The following is a 26,413-nucleotide window of genomic DNA, read 5'->3' as shown; positions in this document are numbered from 1 at the left end:
TGACTACAGCTTTAGGCAGAAAATTATTCAGAAAACTTGACATGTTTAGATAAAGTGCAAATAACTCTAGCTAAAACCCCTGTAATGGCAGAGTTGTTTTATATAAGCTAGTGAATCTAATTGGAATAGTTGTATTTCCAACAAAATTTTACTATGTGGCTTTTTTTTTTCTAATAAATGATCCACATGTTTAACTGTAATACATATAAAGTTTCATTTACAGTACCTCAACATCTGGCCTGGATGGATAATTGAAGTAAACATTTTGGAATTCCAAGGTCCCTTGAATGTGGTCTGGTTTGTAACCTGCCTCTGAATAGCTGTCAATTTGAGGTTCCTGTGCAAAACAAAATACAAGTTAAAATAAAACCAAACAAACAAAAGATCCAATGAAAGTTTTTTCCTGAGGATTTCTTTCATAAAGCAGTCCTAGAGTGCACTGTTATTCTGCAGAGCTATTAAATGTAATTTTACAGCAATTGGGAGTTCTGAAACAGGTAAATTGCATGATGTTTTGCTGCCTCATTACTACATTCATGAGCTTATGCAAGAATACTTTCATAACTTCTCTATTTAAGCTTTTGTGTGATTTAGTACATATTGTCTTTAAGTCTGTACCACAGCTTGCAATAATTTCAGATTTATTTCACTGCCTGACGGTTAACCTGAACAGGCCATTCTAATGGGCATTCATACACCGTTCATTTATACCTTTGTCCTTTTTGTTGAAACAATATGTGTAAGAAAGAACCAATCCACTGACCATTAAGCAGAAAGAGAGTTCTTAATTATGACTGCTTTTGTTTGCATCCAAGGTAGGTTTACAAGTTGAAGCATGTCTTAACAGTAACCCAAAATATGCAATTGCATTTCATAGAGCTTCATTAGTTAGTAAAATCACAGCTTTCCTGACTTCAGACTCTCTTGGCAATTGAAGTACGCATCCAGGTTACCAAGTAGTGTTTTATTGATTTGCCAATGCTCACACTACTGGTGGTGACAGTGATACTTTGAGACCTATGCTCACATACCTGCGCCATTTGTAATCACATCTCTATATTGCATCATAGATGTGCCCTTCATGATAAAACATTAGACGATGCCTCCAACATTAAATGATTCAGAGACTACTTTTACCTTTGAAGTAATGACTGATAAGTCTAGAAGACAAAGAGGAACTGACTAATAATTATACAGTCTACATGCTTATATGTTTATAATTCTGTTTATTTTACACACTGTTATTTTTCTAATTTCATATCCATAAATACTGCCTGTACTTTAAAAAGAATGGTATCTCAGTTTTGAAATGAGAGTAAGGGCAAAGATAGATACTCACATTGTCTATGATATTAAAGACTGCATATGCAGCTCCTCTTGCACTAGCAAATGCCTCTATGCTTGGAGCAGTCTGTCCAATGCTGAAAGCTCCGATCAATACAGAGAAAAAGACCTGAAAGGTTTATGGTGACATATTTAAATACTTATTTAAGCACAGAATTACATTTATTTATCTACATTAGATATCTTTGGGTCAGGAGGCTCCATGCATGTTAAGGGAAGTTTAAGGAATGAAGAATTAAAGAGAAAACTGAAATGGCCTCTCTTGAACAAAGAATAACTCTAAGGAAAAGACTTTTTAAGATTCAGCTGAGAACTGAGTTCATGGACAATGTGAATGTTGCAAACATATTGATAAAAGTGAAAAAGTGTCTGAGATTTGCAAGTTCTATGGCAAAAAAATGTATAATTACACTTGATGTCTCAGGATTTATTCTACTAGTTAATTCTTTGGCAAAAAGATGTTCCAAAGCCCAGAAAGTATATTGTGTATCTTCCAATGAAACAAAGACAAGATGCAAAGCACTATCATTCTGCTTTCAAAGTGACAGCGAAATAAAGTATGCAAATCCAGTTTCTTAACCACAAAGTAATACAGGGTCCCTCTGCTGGAATGAAAGAGAATGAGTGCAAGAAAAAAAATTTAACAAAGAAGAAAAAAAAATTAAACAAAGCGGAATAAGAAAAAAATGTTATTTTCAGTGAAGCATAGTTTATTACTTTCAGCTAGTATCAAAACAAAAGTAATAAAACCACAGTGCTTGGAGATCATAATAACAGCCATAGTATGTCAGAGCAAAGGTCCATCACACCTGTCATCTTTTCTCCAACAGTGGCCATTCACAGATGTGAACCTTAATAAGGTTACACCCTCCCGTTCTTGTTATAAAAACACCATTCCAATGAACTACAACATAGGCAATAGAAATTGTAAATAATTAGAACTGAGAAATTCTGAAAAAACTGAAAATAATTAGAACTGAAAAAATTACACACAAGGGCATGAACCTCAGTGAGATGTTCTATGTGCTAGCCTGTCTTTAAAAAAAAAATAGGCAGGTTCGAAAGAGCCAGTAATACATAGCAGAGCCATTTCTCACAAACTTCAGTGAACCATAAATTTAACAAAACAGGTACTTTAAAAAATACTTACAGATACATACACATACATGAGTTCTACTGGCTGAGTTTCATCATGATTAACAAAGTCATTCTTCTTACCATATTTGTTTGATAATTCATACAAAATTGGAATTATTGCCACATCAAGAGAAGAATTTCATTTTCTTTAGTGTTCCTCACTCTTACTGTAAATTTACTTATTAATACTTACTGTAAGAACTTTGCCAATAGTGTAATCATCAGTTAAGACCAAGGTAGTTCCATACCAGAAAGCCAGAGCATATGATGCATATATCAGTAAGAAAGCAGCACCAATAGAAATATTAGCTGTAATAGCCTTTTTTATTCCAATCCGTTTAGCATCTTCTAAATTTTTATGGTATCTGGAAGAAAGATAGAAGTTTAAAATAGACTCAGACTTGTACTATGGCACACAGCACCAAAACCTCTGTGGATTAATTAGAAAAAGAACACTCACAAAGTATACCAAGATGTGTAAAATAAGTACAAAGGTAGTCAGGCACAGGGACTTTAAGGTAACTTGCAAAAAGGTCAACTCAGTCAACCTGGTATACAGGAAAGAAAGGGCATCGCAGTTCAGGAACTGGTATTCAAGTTCCTTAAATAAACTGCAGGTCACTGAACTTTGATCATGAACCATTTGTGACAGGTTTTGAGATTATAATCGTTAGCTTAAGATAAAAGGTTAAAATATATCATAGGAACGATTTTTTATAGTATAGTGGAAACTGAGACATTGCTTATTACTACCTTCACAACAATTACTGAGTAATTGTACCAAGGATACCATCATCTCCTCTCATGACAGGGCCTTTTTTTTTTGTCTAAAGCTCTCACAATGTGATGTTTAAAGTAGTTTGCACATTTCCAGAGCGGAGACAATATATCAACTGCTTTTGACATTTTCTAGAAAAATAACTGATCGTCTTTTAGCATGTAGTAAAACTTATAATAGGCTGTAACAGAAAATTTCCCATTACTTAAAACCACAGGAAGCTAAAGGCTTCCCCATTTTGAAAGATTTTCAACAGCAAAGGTACTAGAAAATTTCAAGCCATCTGAAGCAAATACTTTAAAATCAGCTGATGAAAGCAAATACTGCTCTTACCTTTTAATTTCTTTTTCCTGTCCTCCGAAAGCTATTACAGTACGGATTGCTGCCAGAACTTCCTCTGCAACAGCACCTGCTTTTGCATATGCAGCTTGTTCTTTGTCAGTGAAAGCAGAGAGAACCTAATACAAGATCAAATATTTTGACTTAAGAAAAACAGAATTAGCTCAAGCACTTCATAATGGCTTTTATCACAGTTACTTTCTTCCAATGTGAAGCCTTTTGATTTTATTATGTGTAAGTGCAGAATATTCATTATCAAATAATTTAACATTACTTATTCTCAACACTAAGAAATGGATTTTTCCACTTTGCTTTTGCCCAGTGCAGGAGATTAGATGACTACTCCTACTGAGTGTGGTTCTCCCCAGGTAGATCTCCTCATCTCTGGCTACCTTAGCTTGAGGGCTCTATAGTTTACACTAGTTGGCCACTGTCCATGAAGACTCTTAGCCAGTAGACATATGTAGCACATGCTTCTCTACTCTTACCTTTTCTACAATATAGTCACTCAAGACAGAGAATGCTTACATGATCTTCAAAATATAAGGGAAATAAAATACAATAAAAATCTGAAGGCTTCCAAACTACAAATGCAAGTCACTCCAAACTCGTGGTAATTTAGTACTTCTCTCACCTAAGTCTGAAATTTCTTACCAAAGCTGTTATAAATATGAAAACAAACTCTGTCCGAGACCAAGGCTTGGTCTAATTTATTAACTTACTGGTGCAATTATTCTTTTCAACAGAACAAGTACTTATGGATGAAGTTTAACAGTTACAGATGTGGATTCTACCTGTATATCTTGCTTCATTTTCTATATAGAAACACACTATAAAGGCAGAAACAGCTTCAAATCAAACAACTCTGTCCAGTCTACAGGAGTTACAATATTCAAACAACATGAGGGTACTTATATAGAGTTTATCTAAGATCTTATGTACACAGAAGTTGTCTATAAAGCTATTACTGTTCTAAGCAATACATTTTAACAGCAAGAACTACAGATATGTAGATTTATTTCCCTTTCTTTAACATCAAACCTAACACTAAATGTATGTTAACCTACCTTTGCCCAGAGGGCTGCTGAGAGTCCCAGGACAGGACTGACTGCTAGTATTACAAGGGTTAATTTCCATCCTCTTATGAGACCAACAATAAATCCTGTTATAAATGTTGTTAGAGCTTGAACAAGCATTCCAATTTTGTCACCTATTCCATCATTAATCTTGGAGACATCACTGTAAAACAAATCACATCCAAAATACGTAAGCTGAGAGTCTTCCTCAGAGGGAACTTATCAAAATACTTTTCTGTATCATTGCAACAGTCCAGTATAAGAAGTATTAGAAGTTCAGTCTCTAAGACTCTCCATAAGAAAACTTGTAAACTTAATTTGACAATAAAATAATGAAATTTAGTTTCACAATTAAATAATTCACTTTAAAAATCATCATTAAAAAAATGTAATTCATACATGCTTAATAAGAGAAAATAACTTTGGGAAAGGTACAGTATACTTACTCCAGAAGACGAGTGTTAAGCTCTCCCACATCATTTACATCAAACCATCCAATTTCCTGTCTCATAATTGCATGAAAAAATTTTTGTCTTATTTTTTTTATTTGCCGGCCTGCTGCTAAGGTCCAAAATGAAGTTTGGATATAAGCAGCAAGAAGAACACCAGCTGCTATTCCAGAATAGTAATATGCATATCTGAAAGAAAAACAAAACAAAACAAAACCAAACCCAAAAAATAGGGGCAAGATTCTTTGAAATTAGTTTTAACTACCTCACTAGTCTGTATTTAGCTTGATGCTTACTTCTTCTCTTTTAGACCTGAATTAGAGTTTATATATTTATACTAGAGTTTGCACTTCTCTCTAAAACTTGTCAAGTTTTCTATGGGTAGTATTTAATATCAGTTTTCAGATATGTAATAAATAAAATGAAGCTACTGTTAGAAATTACTTTTTTTTTAATAGTATATATTTTCTCATCAGATTATTTCAGAACTACGTTTCAGATACAATACCCTTTTCACTTAAACGGTCATTTTCAAAAACTCCATAACATTTTTGTTTCTGCACATAAAGACATACCTAATAGCATACACCCATGTTACAAACACATTTATATCAGACAACATGCCTGCCTATATAAATATACACATGCATGTATAATCACAAGCGACCGATGATGCAACAGCACAAGCGTCTAGGCGGGATACTCAAAGGCGTTCAGTCATAAGCCCTCAGATGGTAGCCTTGCGCCAGTGGCTCCTCAGCCAAGTGCATGCACCAGGGGTCTGAAATCTCTCAGGAGATGACAGTCTTGGTCGGACACTCCCTGATTGCCTAAGCACCCTTTTTTCGATTTGCATATCCCACTTGCCCTTGGTCATCGTGCTTGTAGTAAGCATGGTTAAAGCCCTTCCCAAATCTTTGCTTGCGAAGCCAAGCCATCATCAATCATATATGCATGGATGTTGTAAATATTTCCTGATTTGAGAATACAGCATTACTATACATACATCTATTGCAAGCAAATGCCATTAGAGCAATTTTTCTTTTTTTTTCTTTCTATTTTATTCATAGCTGGTATTTGACTTTTAAATTAATTCCACTTTGTGCTATGAGCAGGGTGTCAAGTCAAACCCAAGGAGCGTGTAAACCCCTATATTTCTCAAACTGCAACTAAATTTCAGCCACAGCTTTAAACTGTTCAGAATCAAAACAGGCTTGATTTCATTCAGAATTGACATCAGAATCAGTTACAGGTGAACTTAAACTAGAACTATACCAGAAGAATGTAACTGAACTGATTCCCTATTTGTAAAACATGACCAAAATCAATGACTACAGAATCAGTATGCTTAGAACTGCAGCATGAAACTTGGCAGGAATCTGAGGAATCTGTGTGCAAATGCTCTGCTCAAAAAAAAAAAAAAAAAAAAAAAAAAAAAAGAAAGAAAATGGCTTTATATATTAAACTTTTCAAATTTTTAATCCAGCCTTTTTTTGTGGCTAAGATATCATACAGTTTAGTCAGGGACTTTGCAACTATACTCATTATGAAATGAACTACTGAACTACATCTAAACAGTTTAATAAAAATGGGTTAATGTCTAACTGAATGCTGGTTATTTAAATATTGACCTCGATCATCTTGAGCAACGTTAAAGCTCTACACAGAAACTACCAAACTAAAACCAAGAACAGTGCTTCAAAATTCAGCAGTAATTACTTTAGGCAATTACTTTATGATGTTACATCACTTAAATAATTGCTTTATGCTTGGACTTTGCTTCATGACAAATTGTATCAAAAGGGATTGATAATTTCACCAGATTCCATGCTGATGAAATACATTCTGTAAATTCACTGCTGAAACTGAACAGAGAGTAAATGCTCATTGCATTGTAAAAATGATTCTTTTTCTTTTGAGAAATAGTTGGGTTTTAGGAAAACTGTTGCTTGAATAACAAGCACAACAAAATTTACATGCATAGTTCGATACTTGAACACACATGTGAGAACTTTGCCCTTGTAAACAGTTTTTATTATTATTTGACCTGCTGGCAGGCATTGTTAGAGAAACAAGGAGTGGGTACAAACAACTGCTTCTTCAAACCAGTGAGCATACTAACTCAAGGTTCTGTGTAGAAACTTTAGAAAAGAGAACTTATTCCTGTGCTTCATTCCTTATTCAACAATTTGTTTCTAAAGAGAAACTCGGCCTACTTTTTATTCATACTTGTACTATCAGATTTAATGTCTAAAAGACAAGGTGGCGTGTAGGTTGACCTTGGTTGGATGCCATCTGCCCACCAAAGCCACTCTATAACTCCCCTTCCTCAGCTGGACAGGCAAGAGAAAAATATAATAAAAAGCTTGTGGGTTGAGATAAGGACAGGGAGAGACCATTCACCAATTATGTCATCGGCAAAGCAGACTTGACTACAGAAAAAATGAATTTAATTTATTACCATCAAACCAGAGCAGAATAATGAGAAAAAAACCCAAATACCTCCCACAGGAGACAGCTCCCCATGAACTTCTCCAACGTGAGTCCTTCCCACAGGCTACAGTTCTTGACGAACTGCTCCAGTGTGGGTCCTCTACATGAGATCAGTCCTTCAGGAACTGACTGCTCTACGAGTTCAACTTTTTATCAGCTCAAGGAATTGATGGATGATAATCAATATAATTTTTAGCATAACAATAACTTTCTATAAATTCACAGGGAAATAAAGGAAGAAGAGAATACAAACACATTGGGACCCAAAGTGCCCCTGAAAAAGGGGTGGGATGGGTGAAAGCAACAGATTACAGGAAAGTTGCTGGGAATGGCTGTGGATGTTCAAGAATCCACCAAGTGTCTCCAATTACCTCATGTGCAAATCCTTAGTTACATACAATATTCAATCAACCATTACTTTGATGCAAAAGCATGCAAAACATCTGTGGGAGAAGAATAGCTTGACTACATTAAAAAAAGAAGAAATACCAATTTTGAATTACCTGGTCATATCTTCTTCCAGCTTGTTAAGAGCATCTAAAGAGGAATTCATCACAGTGCTGTTTCCTTAGAAAGGAAGAAAAACGTAAATACATTTCATTTAGCAAGTTTCAACAAATTTGCTTTCCTGCATGCTGTTCAGCAAATTTTAGTTGTTACATCTCCTTTTGAACCAAGATGATTTAAAAAAAATAATGAAAATGAATGAACCTTACTAACATAAGGTTTGCCATATCTCCACTGACTAAGCTACATCATTGTAACTTGAGATTAAAAATTAGCCTCAGGAAGCCTCAGTCTGGGTTGGTTTATTGTTTTTTTTTAAATATAGGGCATTTGTATAATGCAAAAACTCATTAAAAATACCTAGATAATGACATCAAATTAGTACCTGCAGATAGCTTAACCCATTATGAAAACAGTGGCTATAATGTTGGTGTTGGCCCTAAAATTATAATGCCCCCCACAAGAACTTAGTGATAAAAGTTTTGAGAAGACCACAGCTGCAGCATTTTGCATTTGCACCATTAAAAATCTGATCAATTTATTGTACTTGGGAAGGAGAAAATCATGAATTCTTTGTTCTGATAAAGGCAGAATGCCCAGGTTTCTCACAGCAGCTTAAGAACAGCAAAAATGGATGCAGGGTAGAAGATAGTCACATCCTTTATCTTTTTCTGTATCACCATAGGCTTTTATTAAAATGTTTAAGAAAATGTTATTGGGTAATATTTCAGGCAGCAAAGCTGTTTACTAGTTTAACATCTAATGTGTGAGTTCAGAGAACAATGTAATTTGGTTTAACTGTTTGTTGATACCAAAGTGACAGTATCACTCCTCCCTTTTGTATCCCGCAGCACATGACTCCCCTACTTTGTGTTTGATTTGATACTTATGATAGGCTGTTCAACAAACTGATCCAAGCTAAAAATTAATACTTTCATTTTCGGTAGAGAATTTTCTATTGGATTTACTTACTGATCTGATTCACCTTGAGAACTATAACTGTCAGATTCAATACAAGGGAATCAACAGGAACTCATGCTGAGGAAGTGGAAAACCAGCCTCTCTCTATTTACCACAGCCACAGTCAAACATGATTTGTTGAAGGTACACTGTAGTGGGTCATTTTAAAAAATTAAAAATAAAAAATACTAATGCATGAACTAAAAATACAGAGAAAAAAGAAAATCCATAGTGGTATCTCTATTACAACAAACACAAGAGTTACTAATTTACATTAGAGAGCAGTAGCAAGCTGGGGTTTCTGACATCAGTATGTTCTGCCAAGAGGCTTGAATCTCCCTAGCTCTCTCCCTAGCTCTTTCCCAGTTACGAGCTATTGTTCTCTTCATAGCAGATATATTCTTACCTGGAAAATCTGAGTCTCCAGAAGCAACAAAGCTATCAGTCATATCACCAAAAATTACCATCGCAACAGGGAGACTGGTTCCATGGGCTATTGCCATGAGAGTGCCTAGTATCATTAGTAATTTATCTGACCAACTGGAGTATCTAAACTGTGAGTGAGAAGAGAAATTAATTCTAATCATGGTTATTAGAATGCCAACACAATGTTATGTCTACAAAGTCAAGAAAAAGCTATCAGTTGTGCACCTAGTGTCACAAAACTACAACTTTGTCTTAATCGGAATTAAACTTACAAAAAAAATGTTTAAAGGTACAGGAATAAATCCATCTAATGTAAACACTTTAATACTATAAACTATCAAATCCAGAGAAGTATACTATTTCAATGCATTAGTATCTGCACCTAGGTAAGAAAGGCTATATGAAAGTAAGGCATAAGAAATTCGCCCTTTAAAAGTTTGCCATTTACTATTTAATTTATAAGAAATTTTAATGTCATTGTGACAATTAAGGCAATAATCACTTTTACTGTAAATTCATTATTATGCAGTCAGAAATACTGTGCCTAATGTACCAGAGATATTAACAAAATGTACTGAAATCATAAATACCTCTTGCCATTGAATTTAAAGTTTCAGCACATCCGTTACAAAATCACTGCCTTTAATTTTTAGTGTTAAATACTAAGTTTACTGCTGTAAATTATAGGGGTATGATATAATTGTTCAAGTGCAAGCTGGTATAGCAAAGCAGAGAAATTGTGCACTGGCCAGCATCATGGACCATTTCTGTTATTTGACATGTCATTACTGTGCATTATGCACATTAAACCTACCAAATACAAAACATTTCAGTATTACTAAAAGAGGACCTAAGATTTACTTTGATTAAATATTAACAGATTGCCTTTTCAAAAATATACTGAAAATAAAAAATATCAGGAATTGTAAGTACTTTTTAGTACACAATTTTTTATTTTAAGTGTCCTCAGTGCCATGGAGTTGCCATGGAGTTGCCCTTTACTACTGACCCAGGTGACTGAATAATGATTAATTGGGTTAATTAGTGTGATTAGTATCCAATTCAGGTGATTTAGAGGACAAGACCACATATAATATTAGGTATATGGACACCCTTTTCATGGTGTTGGAATTAATGACTGAACATGGAAACCCCTACCTTTCACAAAAATCTAGTATGGGTGTGTTTAGCATGATAACTTAGTAAGGGAAGAATAACTTAGTAAGGGAAGACTCCTAAAAATCCATATCAGTAACAAGACAGCTTCTTTAATCAGAGACTCATAGAACTATAGAATCACAGAACGGTTTGGGTTAGAAGAGACCTCAAAGATCATCTAGTTCCAACTCTGCTGCCATAGGCAGGAACACCTTCTACTAGACCAGGTTGGTCAAAGAATCATCCAGCGTGGTCTGGAACACTTCCAGGGATGGGGCAGCCACAGCTTCTCTGGGCAACCTGTACCAGTGCCTCAGCACCCTCACAGTAAAGAATTTCTTCCTTTTACCTAACCTAAATCTCCACTCTTTCAGTTTAAAGCCATTCCCCCTTGTCCTATCAATACATGCCATTGTAAACAGTCCCTCTCCAGATTTCTTGTAGGCACCCTTTAGGCACTGGAAGGCTGCTGCTCTAAGGTCTCCACAGAGCCTTCTCTTCTCCAGGCTGAACAACCCCAACTGTCTCAGCCTGTCTTTCATTGAGAGACGCTCCAATCCTCTGATCATCTTCACGGCCCTTCTCTGGACTCACTCCAACAGCACCACCTCCTTCTTGTGTTGGAAAACCCAGAGCTGGATGCAGTATTCCAGGTGGGTTCTCACAAGAGAGGAGTAGAGAGGGAGAATCACCTCCTTGGCCTGCTGAAAACTACATCCAGAAAAAGAACTGTTTGATGGCTATACTATATGCAATATTCTGTATTATCAAAGTATTTGACAGAGACCATATGTGCATTACTGCAATATAATTTTAACCACTTTGTTTACACACTGAAATGCATGTGCATGTACACATATAAAGAGAGAATAAATCTTACCAGTGCAAATGGGCTGACCACCTTAGCCTTTTCTGCTTTCTTCTTTCTTAAAAAGTATGATAGTTTTAGTGCATTTAAAAAGCAACATTTCACAGAAATACTAATTCTCTATATTAATAAAGTTCAATTAGAATATAACTCTGAAATAATTTTACAGGAAACATTTGTATATGAAATGTGAAGCTCTTCCCAGTTCACTGCTCTCAAAGATGAAACAACACCCTTGGGCTGGTGGTTCCACAATCTGATCAGGAAAATTGCAAACTGAAGCAGTATATAGCTTTCAAATTGGAAAAAAGGAAGATAACTTATAAAATCATGGTGGATGGGGAATACATAAAATGTTCAAGGTATGTAAAATATCGATTCCAAGCCATACTAAAAATTTCAAGATAACTTTTAGCTGATGATGTAACTGTATTCAAGGTGTCAATTCCAACATAATTTGTGTCATATTTTAAAACTATTTTTCAATAAACTCTAGTCAATGCTGTGGACACTTAGTTCTTAAACGAAAATTATAAAGATCCTCCTTCAACAATTAATGTATCAATGCTACTCTCAGGTTGTTACAAAGCTTTCTGTTGTCAAAGTTTCCTGATAAAATAAATTAAACTAAATATGAAATAAAATCTAAAATAATATAATCAATCTATCTTATAAGCTTCAATATAGAAAATGTTTTCGATCTTTAAGAATACTTACTGTTTGTCTTCAGATTTATGACCCTGGCTAGGTACAGTGATATCATAACTATTTCCATGTATAGTACGCTTCTTCTTGTTTCCATCTTCAGAATGCATTTTAAATTTATTTAAGATAGCTCCCTGTAAAATAGTATTTCACCGAGAAATATACAACTGTTAAACTAAGGACAGTAATCTCAATGACTATTTGTTTGAAAGAAAAATATAGATACTTATTAAATTCAATAAAGTTATTAATGTCATACACTGCAAGTGAATTCTCTGAATGGGAAAGTATAAACATGTTGAAACAGGTCCAGATATTTGGAATTGTATCAATTTGATCACTGTGTGTTCTTCATTTGATTTCATTTGAATTATATAAGCATTATCTTTTCTTCAGTTCCACACAGATATACAAGATAAATGGGAAAGTAGATGTTTATGTAAAAGAAAGTGCAGTTATCTGGAATTTTCTGAAATCTAGTTATGAGTTAATTTTATAAAATATCTCATATTTAAAAAAAAATAAATATTGACATACCTTGAATGTTGCTCTTGGATTGCGTCTAGTCCTCTGAAAAAGTATTCAAACATCAGCAGAATTAATATGGTTAAGGACATGCAGCATGATTGGACCTTGCTCTTCTCATATAAAAAAGAGATGATCGATAGCTGTCTCTTGTTTTTTTCCCCACTCCCGTTGCCTTGCCTTCTTTGGAAAGTAAGTGTGTGCACTTTGGACTCTGCTAAATATTTTCTAAAGGGAATATTTAGCAAACAAAGTCCTTAAATTCAAGCTTATTTCATTGTCTCCTGGGAAAATAAGCCTGAATAGTCTATTCTTTCCCCAGAAAAAGTTGCTTTTATCTACTGTTGGCTTAATTATGCCCCTCAAAACTTCCAGAAATTTCTATTTACTTATTAGAGATGGTGCTGAATGCTCCAAGTAACTGTTACACTTAAGGATTAATCCATAGTGAGAATGAAACCAAGTAATACAAAAGGAGTGTTTTACTCTTTTGCTTCTTTTCCCCTCTTCTAATTCTAATCCAGAGAAACATGAGCCATCTAGCCTGAGTGGACTATTTATTTTATTGTGGAATGTATTGTTTTTATCAGTATCTGCAGGCAGTACCTTATTTTCAATGAAAATAACAACAATTTAAAACATTTAAAAGAATTACTTGAACTTCTTAACTGTTATTTCAATGTATATAGTAAACTAGATATGTTTTATTTCCTTTAAAGATAGAGAGTTGGATTTTCCGATAAGCTTGAGGTAGGCAAAATGGTGGAGGGTCCCAGCAATCCTGTAATGATTCCTCAATGACATTTAGCCCTAGCATAGGTTAGAAAAACTGTAAACAAGCTCTGATTTACCAAAAAATGGGGAACTCTTGTTCCATTTTCATAGAATCATAGAGTGGTTTGGGTTGGAAAGGACCTTAAAGATTATCTAGTTCCAGCCGTCCCTGGTATGGGAAGGGACACCTTCCACTAGACCAGGTGCCTCTTTCCTGTTAATCAGCGCTGGAAAAGAATACTACTTTGTATAATACTACTAAAATATTACTTTGTACTACTTCATGCAACATTGCCAACTCAGCCACCCTTTTATCAATGAGAATTGCCCTGTATGAAGAGAATTATCATATACTCAGAAACTGATGATTTTGTGTTCCTTGAACTACGCTGTATAGCTCAGCCACAAGACACCATGTAGAGGAATTGCTACATCTTATTTGTCCTGGACCAAGCATGAGGCCAAATTAAGTTATTGTAAACATCAAGCTCCTATTTGTGTTTAAAAAGAAAGTGTACTCTGAATATAATATTTTAAAGATTTTACAAAGCTCCACTTTTATTACCTGGTGATTTCATTTGTAGTTAATTGTTTATTAGCTATTAACTGTTTTATATTAATAGTTTATTGTAGTAAGAGGTAATACCACAAACTAAACTAATGTCACTAGCTTCCTATTAGGAATTTACAAACTCAGACTTGCTGCTGGAAGCTTGAAAATTTTTTGGCTTATACTTAACAACAGAAAACCCAGACAAATCTACAGCTCAGTTTGAGAGATGTTTCCTATATACAGAAAACATTTTTCTTGGTGTTTATTTAGCATGAAGTTATTAAATATGATTCAATGATGCATTTGTATGTGAGAAGATACTATTTTTCATAATCATTCCTTGCAGTATAGTTGCATTTAGAACTGGATTCTTAACTACACTTATAACTTATACTAAGTTACATTTACACTGTTATAAATGAATTTAACTGAAGTGGTATTTACATTTGTCTTAGATTTACTAAGATTTCTTAAACTATTTAAAGCAGGATTAAAAAAAATCTATCTTTTTAGAGTATAAGCAGATGTTTTAGCCCTCAGAATATCTAGAAAAACACATGACTTTTGGATCTGGAAAAAACAGATACATTAATTTAAAGGAATATGATATAGAACATTAGAGATTTAAAAGTGTTCATTATTTCAGTTTACTGTATTTAATTTGCTATACAAAAAATTATGGAAAACCAACAAAAAATTTGATTTTTTGTGCAGGTGCGAAAACATTTTTCTCTATTGAAGTTCAATACAGCATATATTATTAGAGACACAGCCAGTTCTTTTTCCTGATGTTTTTTCTAGCCAACGATCTGTCTGGTAACATTGTTAACAGTATGAGTAACCAAGGAACTCATACAATTACTTAACTTTTATCTTTCCCTCACTAAATCACTACTGTTGGACACCTTTTTCTCATGCACAAAGAGCCTTTGTAAGCTGAACATACACAATTTTGCAGTATTCAGCAGGTACTGATTAGTCACCACACAAAAAAAGATAACTTGAATTAACAAAATACTACACAGATTGTTAGTATGCTCAGTGCCCTGAATAAGAAACAGAAAAAGTCTTTGCTGGCTAGGGCTTTCTCAGCAAGGTGGGGTAGGGATGGTTTTTACTGCCCCCGAATGGGTCCTCAGTGTGACTCAACTGACACCTTGCAAATTCCTGCTTTTCCCTTAGTATTTTATTCCTCCTTTCCTCTTGAATCCTTGAACTGCTACCTAGCTGCATCTCAAGAGTCTTACCTCTGTCTGCAGTTTTACCTCTTTTAACTTGCAAAAGTCCACTCTATCAATTTTTCATAGTTCTCAGAATCACAAGTCTGAAAAAGGGTTATGCAGCTGTATCTTAGATCACAGACAGCTGAACTCCTGAGAAAGACAGGAAGAAGTTTACAACCTCAAGTCATTATATATAAAATATGTAACAGTATTAATATTATATCCTATACAAAAACAGCACAGCAAATATAAAGAACTTCCATTGCAGTACTTTTGAAATTTGTGTTACTATAGTGAAACAACTAAAAATAATTATTCATTCAGTTAATTTCATGAGAGATTGATTATGGCACTATGACCATGTTCTGCATGTTAGTCTTTGGCAGAGTCAAATTGCTTTGTTCCTTTTTGATGCTTGCTGTAAAACAGATGTTTGTAGAGTGTAAGGTAAAGTGATTCTACAGGCAATTGTATTCAGTGCAGATACATACTTGTTCACAAATTCCAAACCTTTTAAATAGCCATACCCATAGACACTAGGGGTAATGCTTCCTCTTACCAACCACTTCTTCCAGAAACACTGCTGTATGCCACAGCTCTGTTTTACGTGCCACAACGCTAACACATCCCTGACAAAATAACAGGTGGATCCACCAGGAAGATTCCAGTTATGATATCAAGATGTGCCCATATGTGATCATTTTAAAAGAAATAGTTCTAAAGAGACAGAATGAATTAACTCTCTCATCATGCAGGACTTCAGTGATTAGAACATTAGATTTCTGTATGTTGTGGCCAGCTACGGTTACTGAAGAGGCAATTATTTGTAGTCATCCTATTGACCTGGATTAGATGCTCTACTGTCTTGTTAATTTATCTTTATCTTTTCTTAAATCCCAATTTCCCCCATTCCATAAGGGATCATTAATCTTAATTCCACAAATCCATTTCCTGAAGTCCTATCCAATGGCTAATCATATGTCCTTGTATTTCCTAACATTTCCAGGTACAAGCTCCTGCTTTGCTTGCAAAGTTGCTGTCAACAGCTGAAGCTGGTGGCAAAAAAAAATGGGAAGAGAGATCAGGTATAAGTAAGTACATTTACACTGATCCCAAGCAATATATATTTATCTACATTTAGCTCACTCACTAGAGCTGCTAGTCTCCCTGTGAACTGGTTGTCATTGGAGATGACACCAAGCCTCATTTCCATTTTCTGCTTCCAGTTCCTGGGTACAAGATAAGATTTAAAAAAGTGTTAATCAGCTACTGATTATATACAGTATCTAATGCTTTTTAAGAATAAAGGAATTTTCCCTCTGTTAGAATAATTTGATTTCTTTCAGGGACAAAAAAAAAAACAAACAAACCATGGAATGTTTACACAGAGAAAAAGTTTTCTTCGTAGAGAGTCAGAAATGCCGAAGACTTATAACTTGGCCTGGTCTCCAGTCCACAACAATGATAAATCTGTTCTTACATTACCAAAAAGATCAACTCCCTTACAAACCACAGGCTCTCAAGTCATTAGTGAGCAATTCAAGTTGCCTCATCATTGGCTAAACAGCTGCATAGCATTTAGTTGTCAGCTTTTCACTGTTGATGTTTTATTTTATACATTTCATACTTTTTAAAGGATATAGAACAGTTGTCTTTCCAAGTCAGTAAAACATTCTATTTCATTGACAACTCTGCTATGTAAGAATTTACCTAAGTGCCAAACTAGAAAAACTCCTAAAACCCATTTCTTAACTGTCTTTTTCACAGCAACTACTTCATATATGCAGCTACCACAGGGTACAGTATTATAGTTCTTGATAAAATATAAGCAATATCTATACTACAATAACATTATAATTTTACTTAAACCTCTATCAGTATTCTAAACTAAAATTTCTCGCCTATTCAAAATACCATTTTCCCCTGTTCCTTATTTCCATTCAAAACTTGCTCCAGTTCTGACAAGCTGACACATCATAAAATCATTAAAGTGTTTTCTGATTCTAACAAGCATTATTGCTCTACTCCCAAATATCATCCATATCAAGGGCAAAATAACCTGTTCCCATACATTTCCTACTGAAAATTGAATGTATTAGACTTACACCTTGCAAATCCAAATTTCACCTTTATTCTCATTTATTTCTTATTCATTTTTACACATAAACTTTGTATAAAAGTGACATACCATATTAAACAGCAACACTATCAATGAAATTTAAGAAGTGCTAAGTGTGGCCAAACTCACACAGTAGTATTGGTAAACAGAGACCTTCCTTCCCAATAAACAGCAGAAAGAACCAATACAAAGTATTTAACTAATCAGCAAGCCTCAGGGGTCTTCCCCAATGCTTTCTCCCCTTCCCTGCATGGAACGTGAAATCACAACATGATGTCTTGCCTACTTTCTAGACAGAATGGGAGATGAAGGCTGTAGGTCAGTGTTCCAGCACCATCAGAGATAACTGAAGGAATGAAGTCATCTCTGTTCATATTCCAATTTCTTCACCTTTTGCACACTACACTTCCCCCTTTCTGATGCAATCTTGAGTCACTACCGCCTCCCAGTTTACATTCTGCTTGCACACAATGACACATAACCCAGTGTGAGGGTCACAACACTAAATGTAATTCCTTCATTTATTTTTATAGTCAGCAGCAAATAATAAATGATTAACAGCTCACACTGATGGAATAAAGTGTTTGGAGCATCCCTGTTCTCCACGTCACCATTCACTAAGATAGCAGTTAATACTATAGAGCAGAACTGAATGGATCTGTTTTAAACTACTTCTGATGATTAGCTATGGGACTTGGGGGCATGCAAACAAAGCCTTTTATCTAACCACTAGAGGAAATGATCTGGTAGTGATTCCATGTCATGGGCCATTTGCAGAATTTGCAGAAGGCATTGTATCATTTTCCATGGTGTCTGGGGACAGATGTATTTCTAGGATATCCCATGTCCTAAAGAAAATAGGTGATTTATTCAGTGATCGTGCATGGTTGTCAACCGGTTCATGAAGAGGTACACTGAGTTGGCAGTTATAAGCAGGTGTGACCAGAACAAGGCCAAGTCATATAACAAAAACTGATTCCATGGTATAGTGCACATGAAGGAGGAGAACATATCTTTGTTATTGATGGAACACTTTGGCAACACATTATCAAAGAAAGAGGCCTATTACTGTATATGACAGGAACAGGAAGAATTTCTCACACACCAACTGGATAGTCCAAACCTAATGTGTATGTAGAATCATGTTTACAAGAACAAAAATTATTCGAAATGTGGTACTTTATCTTGTCACAAATATATCTGTGACAAATATTCTTTTGGAATACTGGTGCAGGAGGTCACTTCACAGGGTAGAATTACTACCTACTTTCCTGATTTATCTCCACCTGTATTCATATTTCAAGTAGACTGAACTATTTAAGAGTGGTAGGTCTCTCAGGAAAAGTATATGTACATGCTTCTGTAAGGCCTAAAAATGAAGATAAATCTATAGCATTATGAGTGCATGGATCATCTTTTCATATACTGGGAGTTAGATTGGGTCATCACATTTGATTTGTTACAGTGTTCACCTTGTCACAGTTAAATCTGGCACCTGCACTGGCAATTTCCCCTTGGTTCACAAGGGGGAAAAGACAGGCAGGCAATAAAGTGCTTACACTAAGATTTCATAGTAAGATGTTCCCCATAAACATTTTAACCCCAAGTATGGGTAGAAGTTATTTTATGTGCCACCACTACGGTAGTGATCAAAACATCCTTTGTGCTAGCACAGTATTAATAGTGATGACTATTCTGATAATGGTGAACCGAGTAAACTGATCTCTCATTCAGGATCACATGAGTGCAGATAAGGACTTGATTGTCATGCCATATCAGGTGACTCATACATTAGTGTTAAACCATGAGAGGAACCGGAGAAAAGCAATAAGGACATTGTTCACCTATGAAAGTTCCCTTTCTTCTTCACATATATTTATGCGAATATATGGAAAGAGTAATGAACAACAGAAAACAGAAATATGTGTGTGTATCTATCTATATCTTCTATATCAGCAAATTATGGGTAGAAATAACACTAAACATTACCAAAACCTCCATTGTGCATGAACTTTGACCTAGATTATAATAAAAAGTCAGACTTTTGTCTCCCTTTTGATCTGGGTGTATAATCACAGAATTGTTAGAGTTGGAAGCGACCTCCAGAGATCACCTAGTCCAACCTCCCTGCAAGGCAGGGTTACCAAGATTAGGTTACATAGGAACAAACCCAGGTGGGTTTTGAAAGTCTCCAGAAAGGGAGACTTCACAACCTCCGTAAGCTTACCTATGATGATGTTATGGAGACAGCCTTGCAGAAGTCAAGGTAAATGTCCTGGGTTCAGCAGTAGCAGTCATTTTTCTCAGTCTTAGTAGCTGGTACAGTGCTGTGGTTTTGACTTCCAGCCTGGGAACACTGCTGATAAGAACGATGTTTTTAGTTGTTGCTAAGTAATGTTAACTCTGACCAAGAACTTTCTGAGTCTCATGGTCTTCCAGGGAGGAGGGGAAGCTGGGAGGAATCAGAGACAGGACACATGACCCAGACTAGCTAAAGAGGTATTCCATACCGCACCATGTCATGCCCAGTATACAAACTGGGGGCAGTTACCCAGAAGGGCTAGATCGCTGCTGAGGTCGGGCTGGGTATCATTTGGCAGGTGGTGAGCGGCTGTATTCTCTTCCCTTATCATTATTATTATTGGTGGTAGCAGCAGTGGTTTGTGTTATACCTGAGTTACTGGACTGTTCTTATCTCAACCCGTGGGAGTTACATTCTTTTGATTCTCCTCCCCATCCCTCTGGGAGTGGGGGGAGGAAGCTGGGGCGGGAATGAACGAGCAGCTGTGTGATTCTGGGCTTAAACCACGACAGTAGATAACATCCACTACCCTCCCCTCGTCAACCCATCCTGCTATGTCATAGAAGGCTATCAGATTAGTCAAGCAAGATCTACCCTTGGTGAATCCATTCTGACTACTCCTGATGACCTTCTCTTCTACATACTAGTTTAATGCTGTTTCTGAACACTCAGCCCTTTTTCTTCAGTAGTAGTTACTTGGTAGATATGTACAATGAATATGTCAACATTTCTCTATCCAGAATAAAAGAGGGATATATGGGAAACTCAGTCCACAACTATACTGAAAATTCATGTTAATGTGAGAACAAAATAGGCTTTTACTGACCCAGTTACACAGTTTCAACCAAAACCATGGTAAAACTAGAACTCACAGCACTGGCTACTCCTGCTTGCTTGTGCTGCTCCTAAAACTTGGGATATTATAACACTGTCAACTGACCTGACTGCATAGGAAGCAAGAGTAATTGCTTAAACTGAGGCCACTGAATTCAGAAACTTGTAAAATGGGGCTTCCAGGCCTTAAAGATTTACTTTTTTGAACTAGTAAAGAATGCACAGCCTCTAAAAACATTGCCTCAGAGTGGAGTATGATCATCATCTACAGGAAGAATCTCCTGGAAGAAATTCAGCAGGTAGATGTCTCAGAACAGTTATCCCAGGGCTGAAAGGAGATTTGGCTAGCAAGGTTATTCATCTAAAACACTATGATAGTATAAAAAATCATATGAATCCTGGAAAAATTGTTGGGATTGGCATCTGGGGAAGTATCTGAGTTCATAGAACCACAGTGCCTTTCAAGTAGCAGTGATACAAGGCTTAAGTGAGCAAGAATAATTCTAGGACTTTGAATCAAGCAGAAATACAATGGGAGAAGCTGCCAATTCAGCCTCAACAAATAGGCAATGTAATGAAGGTAAGAAGGAAAGCACAGAAACCTCACTCTGATGGATCTGATAAAAGGTCTGCACATACTATAATTTTCAGAAATATGGTCATAAATGACCCACAGTCTCCATTTAAAAATAGAGATCAAAAGGAACAGAAAAGGGAAAACAGTCCTTGGTGTGAGTTTAGCTCTGTATAAAAAAAGATGGTAACAATAACTGCAAAGGACCCTTGGAGAACATTATAAAAACTTCCTTTAGCAAACACCAGTGGGACTGCAGGAAAGCTTTTTTTTTTTTTTTTACATGTTAAAATTTGAGAAAAAGAGGCAAAGATATGAGAAAATGGAATAGAATCTAGGAGAAATGAAACCCACTGAACATAACAGCTCCCTCTCAGTGAAGCCCTCAAGTGTTATCTCTTTCTTTAAATAACGACCCACTAATAAGACTAGGGATACTCTGGTGTCTACCTGTCCCTGGCCTAGTCAAAAAGTTACAATATAAACAATGCAAATGGCCATTAACTGTAAATTGATACTGTAGCATCAATACACACTCTTCAACGAATTTGTTCCAGCTGGAACTCAAGAAAGTAGAAAAATGGTAAAACTTGTATTATATGCATGAAAGGATGTTCAAGCACCTATATTAAGATCTCTGCCTGCATTTAAATAGCTGCCAAGTTCAAGAGTTCCTTCTGAGTATAGGAATGGGAGGATATCTCCTATAAACAGCAGGGAATTATTGGCACAGCTTTGCTGAAACAAAATGTATTAGCTGCAGATTTTGCTACGGATGTTTGAGGAATTGGTGCTGGCCAGCGGGAGGTTAGGGTGGAGTGATTCCTGCAAGTCACTGATGTTTTGTTATTAAGAATCCGGAGGAAATAAAAACAGTGGATATTTGGGTAACAGAATTTCCTCAAGTTTTTGTGTCTGTAAGTCAAAATGTGGAAAAATAGAAGTCGTGTATGAATTGAAGGTCTGGATCCTCCTTCCCAAAACACAGTATTCAATGCATGCAAGAAGCAGAAGGATTCCAATCCACCATCAACAAGCTTGCTGGAAAGCAAGGTTCTAGTACAGAGACCTATAATTTTAACTTCCCATTTTGTCAAAAGTTAAAAGCAAAGAAAAAAGCCTAAAAGTGTATTTTTAACACATAAATAAGGTAGCTACCTCTCAGGTTGTTTGTGGTAGAAACATGCCTGAAATCCTTGTGGCACTAAGCAGAATATCTCAGTGATTTTTTGTTATTGATTTAGCCAACACTTGCTTGGCACTAGCAGAGCAAAGCTGGTAAAAACAAGCTTTTACCTATGAGGGAAAGCAATATTGTTTTATCCATGTACCTCGCTACTTTTAGATCAAATGTATCAAACGTGGATGAAATTACCATCAAAACGTATTATGTCACATCATACAAGGATGATGTGCTGGTACAGCAGGAAAATGAATTGAAAGTCTGGGAATATACCTCAGAAGTAACCAGCATTACTTAAAACACGGGCTTTAAAGCTAATCATGACAAAACTCGGTTGATACAACCTGAAGTGAAATATTCAGAAGTAGTTTTAGGTCAGGAAGGGCAGGAATAGTTTAAAGTCAGGAAGGGAGGGTGACGCTGAAATCACCAAAGGGTAGAACTGACTATGAGGGTCCTTGCTCCCACAATATACAATAATAATTGTATTAGATTCACTTTTGCAATTGCTTACATAGCTGTAAGAATATCCTTACTTTTACAGAAATCGGTAAACCACTAATAAAATTAGTGAAGAAATATCACAAACAAGAAAGGAAAGAACAGAAAGAAGCAAAAATGCACTAGTTCAAACCCTGGCCATCAGATGCCCAGATTCTTGTAAGCTGTTTCATGTTCATCTGGCCACTACGAACCTAGACTTTGGGACTGTGCTATTTCAAGAACCCAGAAATAAGATGCAAGTTACAGCCTTTGCACTGAGAGTCTTAAGGTCAGTGGGAAAGAACTCTATTTCATATTGAAAACCTGGTTTGTCATTGGCATAGTCAATGCACTTTGGGAATACATCCCTAGAAGCTCCTTTGCAGTAGTACATATTATACGTACTCCACTAAAGTACATAATCAGTGGAAAAGCACAAACTGGATACATATCAAATCCTAGGTTAGCTGGAGGCACATTGGCATTTTATAAACTAAAAGGTTTCTGTAGAAGGTGACAAGATTTTATCACCAGCTCTATATGGCTTTTAACCACGGGAATGTAACATAAGTGCCCTTTACCTGTTTATCTGTCTCTCACCAGATAAAAGCTCCGTTGCTGACTTTGTGCCACAGGTTATTCAGCGTGGTTCAGATGACTTCAGTTTTTATCAAAAGGATGGAAAATCCTCGATTAAGATATGCTGCAACTCCCATGAAAAACAAAAAGAACTGCTTGTTTTCACTCTGCACAAAGAGCAGAGCTACATGCTCTTCCAACAATGTTAAAAGAGGAACCTGAAGGAAATGATCTGGATTTGTACATAGTTTCAGACCGGATATATCAAGCTTTAACTAATTGGTTACCAACAAGGAATAAAGACAATCTACAAACACAGAATGGAAATTTGGTAGCCTCTCAATCATGGAAAGGAAATCCTGAACATAGTTTAAAAAAAGCAGAAAGGAAAAAAATATGCAGGTCATGTAAAAGCATACCAAGAGGAAAAATACAGAAGGAGCAGCATTGGAATAGTCAAACAGATGCCTTTGGCAAGGAGACTGTGGAGATCCCAGGAGAATTAACGTTTGAAAGAAACACCCATTTTGAAAACAAAACAAAGAAAATCGAACAAAGCAAGGTATCAAAGACCTAGCCACTTTACAACACTAGGAAATTGAGGGGTGATTACTAGATGAGGAAATTGAGGGGTGATTACTATAGATGCTAGTAGACAGGTGAAGCACAAAAAGCATAGTGTGGCCAGATAAAAAGCACTTCTAGAAGTAGAGCACCATATAATCTTCAAGTATTTTTGTTTCCACAGGTGTATGAACAAGATCATGTACAGGTTGCTTGAATACAAAAGGTAGTGTTAGAAGACAGCTTGTTGGCCAAAGGTGAAAACAGATGGGTAGGTAATTGCTTAACTTGTCCTGTGGCAAATACCCCTACTAAGAGAAAAATAACACTAAAACATTAGAGAATTCATAAACCACAGGCTAGGATAGAAATGGACTACACTAGACCATGTGTAGTCCCACTTACCATGCAAAGTAGGATTAAATATTTGCTAATGATACAGGGTTAACCAATGTACAAGGGGGTTGTACAAGGTGGTTAGAGGAATTTGCTTGCTTAAAAAAAAGTATTGTCTGTACCTATCATGCCTACTAAGCAGAACAAAGGCACTAACTATTGATAAGGAAAAGCAGACACCTGGTTCTACTGACGAAGAAAAGCAGATGCCTGATTCTACTGATAAGCAGCTATTGATAAGGAAAAGTAGATGCCTGAAGGGGGAGAAGCAGATGGTTTATGGCTGGGACACCGACCAAACCCTAAGGCTATACGTGAAGACTAAAATGTGAGAAGTTCAAGAAGAGGAAGACTCATTTACTTCATCTTGAGACCCTTGCCCATGACCAGAGGGGGCACTGCACAGGCGCAAAGGACCTTCTAGCTCATTATAATGCAAAATGGGGATAGGACATGAATATGTATAGGCGTATTGTGCAACCTTATGAATATATATAACTTTAGAAAATAAATGTAGAGGGAAACAACACTGAGGCACACATGACTTTGAGGAATTATCCCCGTGCGTCTCAGCGCTGAATAAAAAGCATACCTACTTTACAACTTTAACGAGTTGTGGAGTCAATCCACGTATCACTAATACTAGATGCATTGACAAAATGTGTTGAGGTAGTTCCAGTACAGAAAGCTACAGCCAAGTCTCCCAGAGCGCAGACACTGAATATTGTATTTTCCAGATGAGAATTAAACCGATAAATTGACTTGGAGCAAGGAATATATTTTCCAGGGCAAATCATCAAGGGATTATCTGAAGGCCAGGGAAACAAATTGAGGTAAATTGAATGAACCAATGAGACTATAAAAATAGCACTAGGCAAAATGGTGATAAACAACTCAGAAGATTGGTATATCACATCATCTTGTCATTTTAATGACCTGAGAAACACAACAGCTTCTCACAAGTTCATGCGATTTACAGCTATGCCTGGGAATAAAAAAAAAAAGACTGCCTAATCTTTTAACTGAAGAATAGATACAGACCCTATCTAAACACTGGAAAGAGATTAATGTTGTTATAGAAAGTCAGATGGGAAGGAATGCTCAATGCATGGATAAACAAACAAGAACAAACCTCTACTCTGCAGAATGGCAAGGAGGATGGAAAGTAATGTTCCACATTTTCCACACAGTTTACAGTCTAAACTGTAAATGGGATGGACTAACTCCAATTATAAATAAAGCAGGACCTTACGCGTATCAAGTAAAACTCCAGAACAGAAAAATGCCTAAGTAGCTCCAGTTTTAATTTTGATTATGGGAAGGCAAATAAGTTAACAAAAAGCAAGAATGTTATGTTACAGGTTTTGCTATTAAAAAATAACAGTGAGTAAGGTGCATGGGAAATCTCACCAGCAGAAAGGCTATTAAAAGAAGCAGCATATATTAACTGTTAGGCTTTGTGAGATTGCAGTTTGAATGTTTTTATTTTTGCTAATAACTGTATATTAATAATTACATTAGATTCCAAATCATGAATCTTTTTTTGGATTACAAGGGAATAGCGAGCATTCTGCTTCTTGTTGGTAATAGACCCTACCTGTAGTGTTAATGGAACACTCTTTTGTACCAAAGATCATGAAAACATTGGATACATGTCTCCACTACTTTAATTATGGGAGACAATTGTGAAAGCTAAACCACAGCATCTATGTTCCATGATGCCAGAATTAATCTTACAATTTTAGTGCATCTCTGTTTATAAGGGAATGTCTTATGCGGGCTTGAAGCAGTAATTTAACTTGGATACTTTATTTCTACTTACTTGGCTAAAAATCAAAATAAACTACAACATTTGTGATGGAAGCTGAACAATCACACCAACTGAAATACATATGGAAAATACCAGAGATGGTTAAACCAAGTGTGAAAACCAGAAGTGAAGCAGAAACTGAAACAAACGAACAACAACAAGAAGTCAAACATTTAGTTCATGGTTTTCTTGTTGCAGTTGTTTAATTTTTTTGAGAGATAACTCACAATTTTGGGAATACAAATTAAAATTTT

The 26,413-nt window shown here is 35.9% G+C and overlaps 1 protein-coding gene and 1 long non-coding RNA gene across 5 annotated transcripts in view; one reads left to right on the top strand and one right to left on the bottom strand.

The window, feature by feature from the left end:
* The window catches only part of ABCB1 (ATP binding cassette subfamily B member 1), a 47,035-nt gene extending 31,570 nt beyond the window's left edge, over positions 1 to 15,465 (bottom strand). Inside the window, exons 1-11 of one of the 4 annotated variants that reach the window (XM_057432503.1) lie at positions 12,778 to 12,792; positions 12,253 to 12,374; positions 11,548 to 11,593; positions 9,490 to 9,637; positions 8,120 to 8,183; positions 5,121 to 5,312; positions 4,666 to 4,837; positions 3,593 to 3,717; positions 2,675 to 2,846; positions 1,340 to 1,453; positions 227 to 337 (exon numbers count right to left, since the gene is read on the bottom strand). In XM_057432503.1, the coding sequence (XP_057288486.1) occupies positions 227 to 337; positions 1,340 to 1,453; positions 2,675 to 2,846; positions 3,593 to 3,717; positions 4,666 to 4,837; positions 5,121 to 5,312; positions 8,120 to 8,183; positions 9,490 to 9,637; positions 11,548 to 11,593; positions 12,253 to 12,350 (1,242 nt within the window). In that variant the 5' untranslated portion in view covers positions 12,351 to 12,374; positions 12,778 to 12,792. Of the gene's footprint in view, positions 1 to 226; positions 338 to 1,339; positions 1,454 to 2,674; positions 2,847 to 3,592; positions 3,718 to 4,665; positions 4,838 to 5,120; positions 5,313 to 8,119; positions 8,184 to 9,489; positions 9,638 to 11,547; positions 11,594 to 12,252; positions 12,375 to 12,777; positions 13,078 to 15,339 lie in introns of those variants that run through there. The other 3 variants (XM_057432501.1, XM_057432502.1, XM_057432500.1) reach the window with 3 other exon arrangements.
* LOC130611622 (uncharacterized) lies at positions 12,311 to 13,313 on the top strand. Its single transcript, XR_008975274.1, has 2 exons — positions 12,311 to 12,384; positions 13,164 to 13,313. It is a non-coding gene; the product is annotated as an uncharacterized LOC130611622 (long non-coding RNA).
* Positions 15,466 to 26,413: the final 10,948 nt, after the last annotated feature.

This window comes from Pezoporus wallicus, unplaced genomic scaffold, assembly GCF_028554395.1.
Source record: "Pezoporus wallicus isolate ANWC-B61680 ecotype Strahan unplaced genomic scaffold, APGP_CSIRO_Pwel_v1 scaffold_2584, whole genome shotgun sequence".
In the NCBI taxonomy this organism is placed as follows: Eukaryota; Metazoa; Chordata; class Aves; order Psittaciformes; family Psittacidae; genus Pezoporus; species Pezoporus wallicus.
This window is presented reverse-complemented; position numbering and strand designations above follow the sequence as displayed.